This window comes from Coloeus monedula (genome assembly GCF_965178545.1).
Source record: "Coloeus monedula genome assembly, chromosome: 3".
NCBI classification, from domain to species: Eukaryota; Metazoa; Chordata; class Aves; order Passeriformes; family Corvidae; genus Coloeus; species Coloeus monedula.
The window spans coordinates 94,018,177-94,035,092 of NC_138783.1; the positions used below are offsets into that span (position 1 = coordinate 94,018,177).

General features: G+C 40.5%; 1 protein-coding gene across 1 annotated transcript in view; it reads left to right on the plus strand.

Moving 5' to 3' along the window:
- Positions 1–313: 313 nt before the first annotated feature.
- Positions 314–16,916, plus strand: part of TUBGCP3 (tubulin gamma complex component 3) — a 48,943-nt gene continuing 32,340 nt past the window's right edge. Inside the window, exons 1-5 of the mRNA XM_082277333.1 lie at positions 314–567; positions 11,103–11,210; positions 13,012–13,079; positions 15,775–15,852; positions 16,465–16,682. Coding sequence (XP_082133459.1) covers positions 492–567; positions 11,103–11,210; positions 13,012–13,079; positions 15,775–15,852; positions 16,465–16,682 — 548 coding nt within the window. The 5' untranslated portion in view covers positions 314–491. The remainder of the gene's footprint in view (positions 568–11,102; positions 11,211–13,011; positions 13,080–15,774; positions 15,853–16,464; positions 16,683–16,916) is intronic.

Genomic DNA, 16,916 nt, shown 5'->3' on the forward strand with positions numbered 1-16,916 from the left:
CCCACGCCTGAAGTCCTCGCAAACCCTCCATCAAGGACTTTTTCGCTCCTGCCCGTGATGGCCTGAGAAGGCCTCCATCTCCTGCACTCGTTAGAAGATCTGTGTTGAAGTGAATCTGTGCTTTGATGGAGCGTGGCTTCAGAGGCTTTGAGGGGTAGGTGAGAGGCGTTTTCCAAGCCCGGGGCACGTCCCGCTCCAACCGCGCGCTCCCGCCCCGGCTCCTGCCCGCGCGCGCGGGGCGGCGCCTGCCCCGGAACCGGCGCGCGGGGCGCTCCCGCCGCGCGGGGCATTGTGGGTGTGCGGCCGCCGCTGCGGCTTTCGGCGGGTCCCGTTAAAATGGCGCCGTAGGCGGTGGCGGGAGCGGGAGGTGCTGCCGGGTCTCTGTGTTGTCGACCGGGTGGCGCGTCCTCGCCTCCCTCCGCCATTCTGCTGTGCTCCGGCTCTGCCGCCCGCTCCCGGCCCCCGCGTCACCTCCTGCCTCCCGCGCGGCGATGGCGACTCCGGACCAAAAATCCCCCAACGTTCTGCTGCAGAGCCTCTGCTGCCGCATCCTGGGCAAGAGCGAAGGTAACGGTGTCCCCCCGCCGTTCCCCCGGCAGCAGCGCTTGGAGCCCGCGGAGGCTGCCCCCGCAGGGCTGGAGAGGTGCCGGCCCCCTCGGCCGGGAGCGTCGGCGGTCTCCCGGCCCGGGGGGTGGCAGCCCGGGCGATGCTGAGGTGCCGGCCGGGTATGGCAGCGGCCCCGTGAGCCCGAGCCCTGCGGCGGGAGGCGGCTGGAGGCGGCTTCGTGCCCTCCTCCTGCGGCTCCCCCGGAGCGTTTGGCCGGCTCGTGAAGGCTCTTTCCTCTTCTTGGAGCCGGGCACCGGTGCCGGGGTATTTGGGCGAAAGGGGGCTCGTGTACCGCCTCCCGCCGGTGCCTGCTCGAGTGGGGCCATTGACGTGCGCCAGGTCCGCTACAGGTCCTCGGTGTCTTGATGCTGCTGTGAGTCTCCAGCAGGGGAATGAATCTCGTCTGTTTGCGTAAGTTTCTCCCTTGCAGTCAAGCAAAGACTGTTTTTAGTAATCAGTCGGAGGGGTGGAAAGGAAGGCATGCATCTGCTGAGTCTCCTTTTTAAGTGCTCTCTTTGTAAGCACTAGAGAAACTCATTCAAAAGCTCTTACTGCATCTGTTTTCTTGTATGAGAAATTACTTTCTGCCTTATTAGTAATGGCTGTCAAGTCTTTTTTGTATTCTTTTCTCTCTCCGTGCCCTTCTCTTCTGACAAGTCCCTTTAGATATTTCCAGGACAGTCACTAAAACTTTTGAGCATTCACCTGTTGTAAAAAATTACTAAAATGTGGCCTACATGTGAATTGTTGCTATCTTAGAAATCTAGAAAGTGAGTAACAAGATACAGATATACATGTTTTCTGTCTCTCAAGCTTTGTGTTCATCTGTTGCAGACAGCACGTTGTGGTCTCATAACCCATCTTTGTCTCTCAGTTGGAGAGATATGGGTTTAATGGATTAACTATTTAGCGAATAAGGCGCTGAAACTGGCAGCATGGCCACATCCAAGGAGTTGTAGTCACTGTCTCAATGTCAAAATGAAGATCACTAGCAAGTGGTGTTCCTCAGAGGCCTGTATTGGGATGGATGATGGTCAGTATCTTTATTAGTAACACAGACAGTGGGCTTGAGTGTGCCTTTGGAAGACTTGCAGATGACACCAAGCTGAGCAGTGCAGCTGATGTGTTGGAGGTAAGGGAGTGCCATGCAGAGGGACCTTGACAGGCTTGAGGAGCAGGCCCATGTGAACCTCAGGGTTCTGCACCTGGGTCTGGGCAATCCCCAGCAGCTGTAGAGAGTGGGGGATGCGTGGATTGAGGACAGCCCTGCAGGGAAGGACTTGGGGAGTGGATGAAAAATTTGACATGAGGCAACAAGTGTGCATCCGAGAAAGTCAACCATATCCTGAGCTCCTTAAAAAGAAGCATGGACAGCAAGTAGAGAGAGGTGATTCTCCCTTCACTGCTCTGCTTTTGTGAGACCCCATCTGCAGAACCATGTTCAGCTCTGGGGCCCCCGGTTCTAAAAAGATATGGGTGTGTGAGAGGAGGGCCATGAAAACGGCATGGGGCACCTCTCCTACAAAGCAAGTGTGAGAGAGTTGGGGTTGTTGAGCCTGGACAAGGCTCTGCTCAGAGATCTCATTACAGCCTTTCGGTGCTTAGAGGGGGCTTATAAGAAAGAGACTTTTTACCAAGGCCTAAAGCGACAGAGCAAGGGGTGATGGCTTTAAACAGTTACAGGGTATGTTTAGGTTGGACACAAGGAAGAAAGTTTTTACAGTCAGTGTTGTGAGGCTCTGGAGCAGGTTGCCCAGAGGAGTTGTGAAGGCCCCATCCCTGGAAGTGTTCAAGACCAGACTGAATGGGTCTTTGAGCAACATGATCTAGTGGAAGATGTCCCTGCCCATGTCAGGAGAAGTGGATTAGATGGTCTTTGAAGGTCCTGTCCAGCCCAAACCATTCTGTGATTGTGATTAATCCGAGAACCTTGGTAAAATTGGTAGAAAGTTGGAATCTTTGTCTTCACTGAACTGTTGAGTAGGGACTCCTTCATAAAAACATTTTATATAACTCGAAGATCTTAAGGGTCTTTTTCAACCTAAATAATTCTATGATCAACAGCTTTTGATTGCTGTGTTTTGTTTCTCAAAATCTTTTCGTTCTCTATTGCATTTTTAAGCCTTCTGCAAGGCAATAAATTTACTTTTTTCCAGAATCTGTGTTATTTCTGTGACAGGAATTCCTGTTGTAAGATTGTATCAGGATGCGGCAAGTTTCTACTCTTCCCCTGTCTCCCCCAAATCAGCAGTAGCTTCTAAACTGTTTAATGCCTCTTGTGTTCTTCTGTAACCATGTTTCTTTTAGCAAGTGTTTTAACTGTATTTTAAAGGGCGCTTCACATCAGCCTATAATTCTAAGGTGCTCTTATGGCTCTGTTTTTAAAGCTGTTTCTTGCCTTTAACATTCTTTGGAAACTTTTTTTCTGATACAATTGGTATGCATTCTTGTTTAAGAGTACTTCAAACATTTGCTACCAGAAATCTCAAATTATTGTGCTAGTTGCTAGTTCTATTTCCAAAAATAAATTTAAAAATTGGAAAATAGATTGTCTTACTTTATTGGAATAGTGGATCCCTTTTTGAGGACATCATTTCTATATTGCCTAGTCGTGTTTTCTTCATGACTCTTTTTTTCTTAGATTTTGAGTGCAACCTAAACTCAATCTAAGCTTGTTTCTTAGTGTTATCTAGGTCTGTGATACTTACAAAAGTTAAACAGAGCATGAGAACAGAAATGGAAACCTCTGTTTATCAACTGAAGTATGAGTGTTGAGGTGAGGTGGCTCACTTCTAGCAACTTAGGATCCAGCTATTTTTGAAGTCATACTTTCGATACATCTCTGTATCTTCTGACTGGAATAATAACTTTATTTATAAGCAGTATGTGCAAAAACATGCAAGAGAACTGGTTTTTGTTATTTTTTAAATAAATGTTGAACCTGTTCCTGTGTGTTGGGATTCTGATAATGTAACTAAAATACCTTCTGTGTTTGACTAATGAAAGTGGAAATTTTGGCCAAAATCACAGTAATTTTCTGCATGCAACCTGTAGCCTGCTTGTCTGCGCACTTGAGGGTTATCTGAGGACTTCTTTGAAGTGACAGATTAAAAAAAATACGTAGGTTGTCTGCCACCTTTATCACCCATGTTTTTATGCATGTGACAGATGGGAAGCCCATTCTTACCCTGCTCTTTATTCCTGTGTTATGAGGGATGCTAGCACTGAAACCTCACCCTTCTGAGACAGGATTTCCCTTGAAGCAGTCAACTGTAGTACATGTTTTAGCTCAACTATGGATTTCCGATCCATACAGACTGATAAATCAAAAATTCTGTGAAAGTCTCAGTCATGAAATGTGTGCTGGTTTTTTCCCCCCACGTCCTAGTATCTATGTCCAAGGAATACATAAAGACAATAAAGGAATTTTGTTAGCACTAGCGTCCTCTGTGTGGAGGAAGATGCATCTACAGTATCTGTAGGTGGTAAGGAACCCACTGGACAAGTTATTTAGCATATTGCTGTTTTTCAGGCTTGTAATTCTTGTTCCTTTCAGCACAGGATAAGTCTGACATAAGGTATTAGTGTGTGGTTAGTGGTCTGCGTGCAGCTCCTCTGCTACTTGTGTACTGTGAAGTTAGGCTGCTTTGTATATATGCATTCTCTTTTTTGAAGCAAACTTTACAAGTATTATCAGTGTAGTCTTTGGAAAGTAATTGATGCTGTTCAATTACTTCTACAGAGTTGAGGGGCAAAAACCTTAGACACTTAAGAGATCTTTAAATTTAGTAGAGAAGTTTCTACTAACAATTCAAAACAAGAAGCTGAAAACATCCGTCTTAAACCTGCTGTGAATGTGAAGTACAAAGTGCTGCTGTAATTGGGTGAAATTTAATGGGTAAATAGTAAAGGAATTGAGGTTTGATGATTTACTGGTTGTTCCTGCCTGTGCATTCCCTGAGTTTCTGCCTGAGAATTTTTGTTCTCCCTTTGTTCCTTCTCAGCACTTATGTGTTATGTTTGTGAGGAAGCTATGGCTTCAGGAGGAGCTGAAGGGTTCTTTTTCTATAATGTCTGTATGATAATTGTGCACTTAAGGCTAAGGTGGGATTACTTTCCTTCCAAGTCTGCATTGTACAATCCCCTGCCTGAAGTCTTCCTGATGAGGTCAGGGATTTTTTTGCTTCTGTCCACGATGGCCTTAGAAGGCTTCCACCTTCTCTGCTTGTTAAAGATTTATGTTGAAGTTAATTTGTGGTTTGATGGAACATGACTTCAGGGCTCTCAGTGGTGGAACCATCTTCTCTCTCTTCCCCCTTTTGGGATCATCCCCTGAGTAGATGGCTTGCTTTGTTTCCAGAACCAGTCAGCTGCATAGGCCCAGTTACTGGGATTTTTTACTTTCTTGCAAACAGCTCTGCCTCTGAGAAATCCACTGAGTTATGTGGAAGAATTCTGTTTAGTTGTTTGTTTGTTTGTTTTTAAATTATCTGCCTAAACTTCTTTTTTTTCTAGAACTAAGGTTTGAAAGCTCTCTTTTACTGTGCTCTAGCCAGTTGTCAAGGAGGGGCTTAAAGCTTTCCATGGTGCTGTATGTCTGCATTCAGCCACTGTGGTTAGTTTGGGGTCTCTGCCTCTGCAGTTGGAGCTGTTGCTGACCTCTCTCTTCCACATGTTCTTATACTGTCTAAGAATTACTGTGCTGGCTTTGTATTACCAGTCTTCTGTGTTTTTCCAGGCTATCCACCTCACTCTTATACTTGCGCTTGATCATGCAGGGAGCTTGCTTAACTATGCAGTAATTTCTATAATTTTTATTTTTTCCCCACCCCTATGTTGTGGACTCCAGAACTTATACAGGGTTGCATGCCTCTCTTTGGACAGTGATTTTAGTCCTTCTGACTAAGAATTTCTTGTTCTTAGCTGTCTTTCACAAACCTCCTGGTAATCTTAAAACTCTAAGAACTCTTAGTGCCTCCAATGGAAACAAATGGTATTGCTGTAAATATTCAAGCTAAATCTATTTGAGTTTGAATCCTAAAAAGATTTTTGTGTGCCAAAGTACTATTGGAGGTATGCATACTCTAGAAAGTAAAGTTAGTATTTCAGTCTTTGGGGAGTAGTTTGCTACCTGAAGTCCACACTATGGCCTCAATTTAATCTCCAGAGTCGGTGGCAGTTTTGTTATTGCTGTTTTACTTTGCTTTTTTAAAGTCTGAATTATTGGAGTAGATGTTGAAGATTCATGTCGGGGGAAAAGCATAGAGTTCATTCAAAAGGTGGTATGGAGGGAGTTTTACCGCTGCTAATAACAGAGCAGATGTGAGTTGACAAAAGAGGCAAAAATTCACAGTGAGGGAAAGTTCTGAAAAGATAGTGACACAGAGTTGCTGGTAGTCCAGTGGGACAGTCCTCGAATAAATCTGTGTACTAACAGTGCAACAAGAGCCAGCCATACTAACAGAATTAAAGAATACTTACGTTTCCTGTGCTGTGCTTCAAAGTTTGTGGACAACTTCCAAGTATGGAAAGGTATGGGAGTGTGTGTGGCTTGGGCTTTATTTTGTGCTTATGTTGGTTTAATTTCCTTGTAGGAAAGGAGTCTGGAGACTAGAAAAACAATTAATTAACAATAAATTTAAAATGCTTCAACTAAAAAGTTGCATCAGCAGAAGAGAAGTTTAAGGTAGCTGACTAAATCAGAAGACTGATGTAAAATTAATTTTTTTTCAGGTATACTTCATAGAATCATAGAAAGGTTTCGCTTGGAAGGTACCCTAAAGATCATCTAGTTCCAACCCTGCTGCCATGGGATGGGACACCTTCCACTATACCAGGTTGCTCAAAACCCATCCAACCTGGCCTTGAACACTTCCAGGATAGGACATCCACAACTTCTCTTGGCAATGTGTTGTAGTATCTCACCATCCTCACCATAAAGAATTTCTTCCCAGCATGTTGTCTAAATGTCTCTTTTATTTTAAAATCATTCCCCCTTGTCCTATTACTATCTGCCTATGTAAAAAGTTGCTTTCCGTCTTTTTTTATAACATTTAAGTACTGAAAGGCCACAATAAGGTCTCTGCACAGAGCCTTCTCTTCTCCAGGTTGGACAACCCCAGCTCTTTCAGCCTGGCTTCACAGGAGAGGTGCTCCAGCCCTTTGACCATCTTTGTGGCCTCCTGTGGACCTGCTCTTAGCAGGTCCACGTCTTTCTGGTGCTGGGGACCCCAGAGCTGGATGCAGCAGTGCAGGTGGGGTCTTACAAGGTCACAGTAAAGGAGGGAACCACCTCCCTTGACCTCCTGGCCACTCCTCTTTTGATGCAGCCCAAGATGTATTTTTGGGCCTTCTGGTCTGCGAGCACACATTGCAGCATCATGTCCTGCTCTTCATCCATGAGAACTCCCAAGTCCTTCTCTACAGGCTGCTCTCAGTGGGTTCTGCTGGTCTGCAGTTGTCTGGGATTGCCTCAACCCAGTGTAGCACCTTGCATGTCATGACCAGGCTGGTCCTAAAATTGCACAATTCAAACCCAGTGTTTTCTACAGGAACAAGCTCACAGTGCGCGTAGATTCTCATCAAGAGCAAAATAGTAATGCTAATAGCATTTGAGGCGAGTCTTTTCCCCCAGGTAATACTTCATAGTTATGTAGAACATTGATATGGGTAAAACAGAGGATGTACAGCAGCATTACTGTCTTGACAAACATAATATGTACTCATGGTATATGTGAGAAGGTGGAAAGTTTTACAGCTCTTCTTCCCAGCTTAGTTTTGCAACAATAGCACATTAGGCATTTTGTAAACACTTTGTTACAGGAAAGAAGTTAGTTGCTTGGGGTTTTTTTCTTCAGCAGGTGTTTTTGGCAGCATCTGTATCTGAGTAGTTTGCAGCAATAATTTTTACCTGGTCAGTGGCACTCCTACAGCACTGAATGTAGTTTAGAGCGTAATTGTTTTACAATAATTTTGTATTGTGTTTAAGGAAAACAGTTGTCTGGGATGATGGACAGCTGACTGGAGAGTTTGCTAATCTTTGAAGTCTTTCAAGAAAGTGATTACTGTTTGGTTTAACTACACTTTCTTTAGCATAGTCCCGTAGTTCAGAAATTGTTTATAGACATATTTAAATAACCAAATGTCTTCTTTCCAGGAAACAAGGTTTCTCACAATGATACATTAATATTTGGAAAACCTACTACTTAGGTTTTTCAGGACTTCCCCTGCCCCCTTTTGGAAACTTAATTGATCTATAACCAACCTTGTTTAAAGAAATGTGTAAGAATATAAACTGAATTTCAGTTCTCTTCCTTAAAATTATAGGCAATGTTAGAAGCTTCTTTATGGCAAAAGTCTTTCTGAATTTCAGTATGTCCTCTGAAGTACTGGCCTCTTGCAGTTGTATTGGCTAATTATCGCTTTGTCTCCCGATCTTTTACTTTAAATATTATTTTTGGTCCTATTTCTCCTTGCTGTCTTTATAACCAGAATCTTTCTGTGCATTGCTCCTGTATTTTTTCATGTGCTACACTTGTATTTTCTTCAGCTTTAAAGTGCTGTTATCTGCCTTTTGAAGTAGTCAAATTCTAATACTGCATTGTGTGTAGGAAAGTTTGAATGGCTGTGTGGAGTATAGATCTTTGAAGAATTGGTGGGTTGCTTTGTTCAAAGGAGACAGTCTTTAAGTTTTCATTTTTTTTCTTGTGATTCACAAGTGCCAGTTCTGTATTCAGTGGTGTGGCTGCTTATCAGTATCGTTAATTGTGTGTGTATTACTTAAGGGATATAGTCTGAGGAGATGTGGCTGTCTGTCTGCATTCTCTGCTGTGATCAGACCTCTGGAAATCAAGTCATGCTCAATGTTGTTTGCCCCCCTTCAGCTCTCAGACAGCTGCATCAGATATATTGAGCTTCCCGTTATGTAACAGAGCCATGCTGTTATCATTTTCTGATGAAGGATGTTCAAATAGATAGATGGCTGTATATTTAAAGTACGTCTGCTGTCGTCATGATGATTCTTTGAGGAGGGAAGCAATTAAGTGTGCCTATTAGTTGTAAGTGATGTGAATTTTTATTGTATTGACACATACCTGTATTAAGTAATGTTTAATCACTTTAGGTACTGAAGTTATTTTATGGATTCGTGAGAAATAATCTGCTGAAGAAACACCCACAGCAGGGAATTTTTTTTGTAAAAGAGAAGCTGGACTTGATATGAATAAAACATTAAAATATGAATTAAATAAAATAGAAAACCTGTCTTGCTACAGAACTGTTGAATTGCTGGTGCAAATCAGCAATGTATAAAGAGCAGATCACTTTTTCCATGTTGTCAGTAGTGTAACAAGTTTAAAAAGCAGGACTTGTTGGATGGAATTGTAGTCTTCCAACTAGAGATCTTTCTCAGATGCTTTGTTAGAGCAGTATGGAAAAGACTATGCTAAGTTTCAGTGCTTTAACTAGTGTTGCTATGGGTGCTGTTGAAATAGAAGGTCATTACAGAAGGTAATAGATTTTCATTAAAACTGCCCCATTACAGGAAAAACTTGCCCCTTTCCTATCTGCTGCCAAGTACACAGTTGAGGAATTAACAGAGCATATGTTGCTTGGGGTAACTTAGTGCCAGTATTTGGCTTTAATTGACCATGCAGAATATTTTTTGAAATCTTGAGTTCTGTTATGATGTGCATTAAACTTTAGAATTACACAGAAATACTTCCTCATATTTAACTCTTCACACCTGGTTCCTCAGTAGCTGCACTGTTAAATTTTTATATTTGTATTTGCAAGACATATTGCAATTGAAAGGTTGCTTAGTCTAACAGTAGAGGAGGCATTTAAGTCATAGAGATTTGTGACCTTACAGTAGTCTGGATATTGGCATTTTCTTCTCTGACAATAGAACAATACTCTTGCTCCTTCTGTAGGCCAGTATTGTCAAATACTGTTAAATGTTAGTGATTTTGTCTGAGCAGACTGTTTTCCTGATTGTGTCAGGTATTTCTTTGTGTGAATTGGTTAATGCTTGCTGTTCTACAGTTGTATTCTGGTAGAGTAGGACCAATGGGTGATATTTATAGTACAAGACAGTATAAAATGCACATTCAAAAAGAATGTAGGGCATTCAAAGACAATCTAGTGCGTTGTGATTTTCAAATTTCAAACTTCTTTCCGTAATTTTTTGATTATTTTAATGCATTTAATAATTGACTCTTAGTATCTTCCTGGTGATTTTTTTTTTCAATTGTAAATACTAGTTAATTTAAGACATGATAAATGCATAAAATATTTCTCCTTCTATTGGTCCTTCACCTTATTTCATTTTTCTTTTCCTTTTGTATGTATTTGTCTTGACCAGCATCCATGGTTTTTCTTTGGCCCAAACTTTGCTGCGTTACTCGGCAATTTTCCCTGAAGGGTGACTGCTCAACTGGCTAAATAAAACGCATGAGGACCTGGTGCATTTGCACACATAATGTTATATACAGAACAGACAATGTGCAGAATTGCTTAGATGGTTTTTTTTCCTGAAGTAAAAAGATTCAAATATGGGACAAACACACTTGGATTTCTTCTGTACCTTTTTCCTTGTGTTACTACAGCTGTTTCTATATAAGGAATAAAAATGTGTCTGACCCTTTAAAAGGGCACTTGACGTGTCTGTAGGCTTATTGTTTGATTTTTCAGGTCAATACATGGGAATATGACTATGCTGTAGAGGCATTGATAGTGACCTGGCCCTATTTTGGTGTTACCAGACTGTTAGTTTTCCCAGAAAGCAAAATACTTGCACTAAAACAGTGCTTTTCAACAACAAGATTAAAGATAGAATTATTGCATGAGGAAGATGCAGTGGAAAGAGGTCACTGACTTGTGGCCTCTGTGTTAGTGTCGTCATAATGCATTGGGATGTGATGCTGGTATCTCTGAGCTGGCTTTGAACCAAAGGATGAAACCATGCAAACTGTTCGAAACAAAACCAAACCTAAAAGCAAGATACAAACTGGTAAAACCACTATTGTGGATATCTGAGTGAAGATCCACAGGTCGGTGGTGAAGGTGACTATTGGTGTGGTGTGTGAACTGAACTGTGTGACTGTGTGCCAAGTCCCACAGCATTTCTGTCTGTGAGGATGGGCAGAGCCAGCTAAGTGTGCAAATGCTCTCTAATAACTGGGTAGACCTAAGTGTCTCTTTCAGCACAGAATAGGAAAGGCTTATTCACAAATTTTGGTGCAGTTATTTGTGGAGTGCGTACAGGTGAGTATGTTTGAAATATCGCATTAATACTGTGCTAAACTGGATAAACTGGACTTTACTGCCCTCTGATTAGAAGTGTGTTTAAGAATTACAGCACAGCATTATCAAATCTAAGCCAGGTATGTTTATGCTGCTTTCAGACATAGCAGTTGTAATCTCATGTCTCACTTTTTTTTAATTAGTTTTAATAGAACTTTAGCATTCTCCTTAACTGAGTTTTCTTTTTCTTTCAGCTGATGCAGCCCAACAGTTTCAGTATGCAGTGAGAGTTATTGGAAGCAATTTTGCTCCCACTGTTGAGCGTGATGAATTTCTTGTAGCAGAGAAAATCAAGAAAGAACGTAAGTGTATCCTTTTCCTTTCTTAGAAATACAAAGTTAACCTGATTATTTCTCTGAAAAGGGGATAACTCTGCCTCACAGATATTATTAATGCTTACTTCCTGAATATCTCATGGTGTAAATTCCGTTAATTTCCTAGTGAATATTCCTGAGTGATTGTATTCACAGCTCAGATTTTTCTGAATATTCAGCTTAGACTTTCCTTGCTGCTTTGTATCTTAGCCACTATGAAGACAAATTAAAATTAAAACTGCACTCCTTTCACCTTAGTACTTGGAATTTATGAATTCATAGGTTTTTTTTAGAAGACTAAAAGACTGATATTTTTGAGATGTGCACTTCAGGAATATTACACCTTGGCACAATTAACTTCATGAGCACCTGTGTGAAACTTGCTGAATGAGCATCCTGGGAACTGATGGAATAGTTTGTGACTTACCTGATACTGCTTGCCTTCAGTTCTCGGAGTTTTATGCAACCACCTTCTTAAAACTAGAATCATAGACCATGACTTTGTAAGGGATGTTGCAGTTCCATTCCATTGTGCTCTGTGCTGCTCTGAGTCAAGTGTGGCACTGTGTGTATCCAGAGGGGATGTGATGAATTCTTGAAAAGCCAAATACTGCTTTCAGCAGGTTCTGCTGCACAGTAGCATGTCCAGAAGCAATTACTGGAATTGTGCAAATTAAATTAAAGCTTCGTATTTGAGCTTTGAATATTGAGAGATTGAATTAGGATAATTGATGTCAGTGGCTGTAACTGGTTTAAGGTCCATGTGTATTTTTTGCTAATGCAGAGCTTCCATGACTTGCTGATAGACACATAAGCCCATTAAAATTCCTCTATCTACAGCTCCAAAACACCGGAATCTACAATATATACTTTCTGCCATGCTTTGGCTACTTGTAGCCAGCACAGCATGTATTCTTTGGACCTGTTGCCAGTTTTCTGAAGAGGACTGTCTCCCTCATCCTCCTTCTCCCCAGCTTCAGCTTTTAGGCTTATGCTAGTGGTCATGTAACAGGTGACTGGATATATATCCTTCTAACTTTACATTTATTTTGGAGATACCATGCAAGAAGTGACTTAGTTGTCAAAGTGTACTTACCAGTGACATTTGATGTTAATTAACATTTCTAACATTTAATAGCTATTTTTCTTATCACTGAAGCTTCTTCAGATGTTTTTATCACCTTGGTTTTCTTTTAACATGGCTCTTTCTGATGTAATACAGCTTTTTAAGGAATCATACTTGGAAGAGGTGTCTTCTCTGAGAAGAAACTTCTGTAACTGGCATTGATTTGAGACTATTATTTTTTGTAATACATAAAAGACCCTGGAGTTCTGCGTGACTTGCAGCAAATGGCATTACTACTTTTTTTCCTTCATTTTATTGCCTAAAATAGAAACAATTGCACTCTAGTTTTGGAGCAATTACATGTAGTTTTTTTAACTTTTTTTAACGCATATCTGATTTCAGTTGTGTCTTCAGTCTCTTAGGTCCCTAAACCTACTGAATGGCAGCCTAGAATTTAAAAGGACACTTAATTAGAAAATGCGTATTTTGATTGAGCTAAGACAAGCCAGTACTTACATTGAATCACTTTCATTGCAAGAGTTCTCAGGGCTGGAATGCAGATAAGATAAGAACAGGCAAAGTGTTTAAGTAAATACAATGGAACAGTCCAGCATCATTATGCTTTCTTGGCTGCCTTTTATAATTTACCACAAGTATCTGTTAAGATGTGACTGTTGCACTTCTTTCAAATTTTTAATCTACGTTTCTTTGTTTTTTTAATAGTTGTGCGACAAAGAAGGGAAGCAGATGCTGCTTTGTTTTCAGAACTCTACAGAAAACTCGGTTCACAGGTAGTTTAATAAGCATGTAAAGAGTAAAGAAACTGAAAGAGTCATAAGCATCCTTCTGATGTTAGAGTTGGAGAGTGCTCAGGTCATGAACAATATTTTTTCTGGGAGGATGGTCAAGTACTGGAACAGCTTGCCTAGGAAAGTTGTGGAGTCTCCATCCTTGGAGACAGTCAAAACCTGACTGGAGACAGTCATGGGCAACCTGCTGTAAATGACCATGCTTTAAACGGGGATTGGACCAGACAGTGTTTAGAGATGCCTTTCAACCCTATGTTTTTAGTATTTGATTCCAGTTATATGAAGGGGTACTTCATATGAAGAAAGGAATTCTGTAAAAGTCAAGTGTTCATTTAATATATAAAACTGATGAATTTTCTCATCATTTATTTTACAGAAATGTCTTGCAGTATATTGATTTTACTAGTCTAGTATTCTCATGCATCTGAATTTTTAAGTGCTCCAAGTCTTTAATGTTGAAGGTTAAGGGTTTGCTGACTTGGGTGGCTCTAACACCAGTGTTAATCAAAGAATACGGCATGCCAATATTCTGAAAAAATATGTTAGCATGTAGAAAACCTGAGTTTAACATGATAATGCTAAGATTAAGATTACAAAAAAGGTACTCTGTGGAGAGTATCACTACTCAGAAATTGGTTCTCCTGCTGCCCTCTTCCATACTTGACTTACCCATTACTTTGTTAGTGTTTGGAGATCAAGTTACTGAGTAAGTCTTCCTGGTTTCGATATCCTGTGTTTGTGTATTATTTGCACTGGTTTGTACAGCAGAGCACTGATTTGCAGATGATTCTTAATACAGACTTTCTGTAACATGTTTCTGTAGCTTATGTACTGCACTGCCATTTGGCAAGCAAAGTGCTGCAGAGCATGATGACTAATCTTTGGAACAAAATGCCTTGCCTGTGTTACATGTTTGGTTATTCTTCTGAATGTAATGCAGGCTATCTCCTGGTATTTTACTGCCTCCTCAAACATTGAAGGTTCCTTTAACCCTTTTTTTCCCCCCTCTGCTAGCGTCTTGTGTATGTGAAATGGTATCATGACTTCTTTAAAATTCACACTACAATTATTGTTCAATTTGCTGTTAGGTTTATTACTAAAGCTGTGCAATCATTTTTTTTTCCTGCAAGCATAGGGAAGGGCATAAAGGGATACACGTTTTCTGAATCAATGAGATTTTCTTCTTCCAACAATTCCCTTGAAAGCAGTTAGGAGAAAAAAAAGCATGTGTGAATCTGTTTTAGCTTTGTTTCATCTATTACTCCAAACAGAAAAGGAGGTCAGTGCTTATTTTTATGGCAGCCTGCCAGTTGAGTAAACTGTACTTCTTGGAGCACTTGGAGTTATTCTATCCTGGCCAGTAGAAGAACCAGTAATGTTGCTGCTCCTTCTTTACCACTTGTTAATTAGTTGCTGTATTAGTTACCTGCAACAGATGCAATACTGCTACTTTTTGCTTGTTTTTGAGATCAAAGCAGAAGATAATCAACTTGTGCCTACGTAAAAATATAGAATGTCCCCTTTTACTCTTCTATAACAAAGTAGGTTTGATTAGTGGGCTCTGTCATGAAGAAAGGAATGCTTCATGTTCAAAATTCTTAGACCATGTAATACATAGGCACTAAATGCCTAATTTGCAGGAGGTAGGAAAATCAGAAAATTGAGAAAATGAAAATGTTTAAAAAAAAATTTCAAAGTGACCTTGAAAGTGCTTTTTGCAAGACTGATAGCACTGAATTATGTCGCTTCATACAGGATGGAGTCTGTGTTGAATCTTGATATGCCTCAAGTTTGCTTTATATTCAACATTGCTTAGTATTGCAGATCATAGCCTGATCAATATTGTGAGAGAATTTGTATGAGTTTCTTTGACTCAACTTAATGTCCATCATATGGTTCTATGCCCCTGGTAAATTCAGGTACAAGTGTTAGTGTCACAAAACTAGTAACGTATCTAGGAACATGCATATTTAAAATAAACAGTTTTAGTACTTGCCTTCACTTTAAAGTATTCTGTTTGTAGCTTGGGCTTTAGCTGAAGCTTTCTGCTGAGATATAAAACTGCTGACAGTCTTATTCTAACAGTCTGTATGTGTCTGCTAAAGACTGTATTGTGTATTTCTCAAGTTTCATATTGACAGTGTCTCTATCTTACGCTGTGAAAATTTTGGTAGCTCTGTTAAATGGCATTTAAAGTAATAGAAATTTAAACCCTCACTTTTGAGGCCTCTGTAAAGGAGAGTGGAGGGGAAAAAGGAGAAAAGACAATTCCTTGCTAAAAACTTCACCAAGAGTTTTCCTTCTTCATGTTTGGGTTAAATTAATGGCTGCAAATGAGATGTTTTAAGTGGTGAGAGTGTGTGGGAATGCTGGTAACAGTTCAGCTCTGTATAAACCTCATTCTTAGTAGCTATGAATTTTAAGTTGAGCCTGCTTGCTGGTCTCAGAGCAGGTGAGAATTCATGATTTGAACACAGTGGAAAAAATTCATAAAATTAACAATACAGAGGCTGCACTGCACATTCCCAGTTTATTCAAGAATGTGGTTCTGAGTTAGTCTCATTTATTTGGAAAGTTTATTTATATACAAATATATTAGGAAGTTGGATAATTAAAAAGAATTCTGTTATTATCAAGAGTTAAGCTTATTTATGTTTGTCTTCATCTTTTTTTGAAGGGCATTTTGAAAAACAAATGGTCAATACTCTACCTCCTGCTTAGCCTTAGTGAAGATCCACGTAAACAGTCTAACAAGGTAGGTGAGGAGACTTTTGTTGCTTCTGAGAGATAGTAAATGTGTGTCACTTATTTTAGATGTCTTCAAGAATCATTATGCAGACTTAACCAATACCTCAGGTTGTTTTCATGGTATCTGTGTGAGAGACTGAAAGGAAGAAAACACTTAAGTATCTGTAATATTTGGTGTAGTTTTCTTACACTACGTAAATGTAAAAATATGAGCTGTCCAACACGTGTAGCTGAAGTTGTGACTGTATTAGATGGGTGTTTTTTATGTTTGCCTTCTGCTTGAGGGTGTGATGTCTGCTCATGTGATAATGAGTTTTAAATGGAGTTGGGGAAAGCACAATGCAGTTGCATCTCAGCTAGCACCAAAGTGCTTTTTGTAGCTATTGCTAATGACAATTTGCAGGCAAAAAGAAGTTGTATTGCTAAAAGTACTGTTGCTCACTGTAAGGCACTTTTTTCCATCATAATTGCATCAGCAAAGTTTTCTTTGCATATATGTGATGTTCAGGTATTTCTTGTGTTCTTGATATTACACTCCTGTTAACTGAAGATGTGACTTAAAGCAATTCCCACATCTTTTTTTTAAATTATTCCTCTCTTCAAATCCTTATCTTTTCAGGTGTCAAGTTATGCCACGCTTTTTGCTCAAGCATTGCCACGGGATGCTCACTCAACCCCTTATTACTATGCCAGGCCTCAGACCCTTCCACTGAATTACCAAGACCGCAGTGCTCAGTCTGCCCAGAGTTCCTGCAGCATGGGGAGCAGTGGGATCAGCAGCATCAGCCTGTATGCCCTAAATGGGCCAACACCAACTCCACAGTCACTCATTCCAGGGTAAACTTCACCTTACTGATAGGTTTGGAGAAGACTTGCCTTTTTTCTTTTTTTTTTTTTTTTTTCTCCTCCACTCTCTGCTTTTGCATGCCATTGGAAATTCTGCTTTAGGTGCAGAGAAACAGGGTTCCTGAGCTGAACAGTTCAGAGTATCAGCTGCTGGCATATGACCATATGAAGCCATAAATGGCTGCCCAAATGTGTTCATTTTTAATCACTATCTTCTTGTCTTTT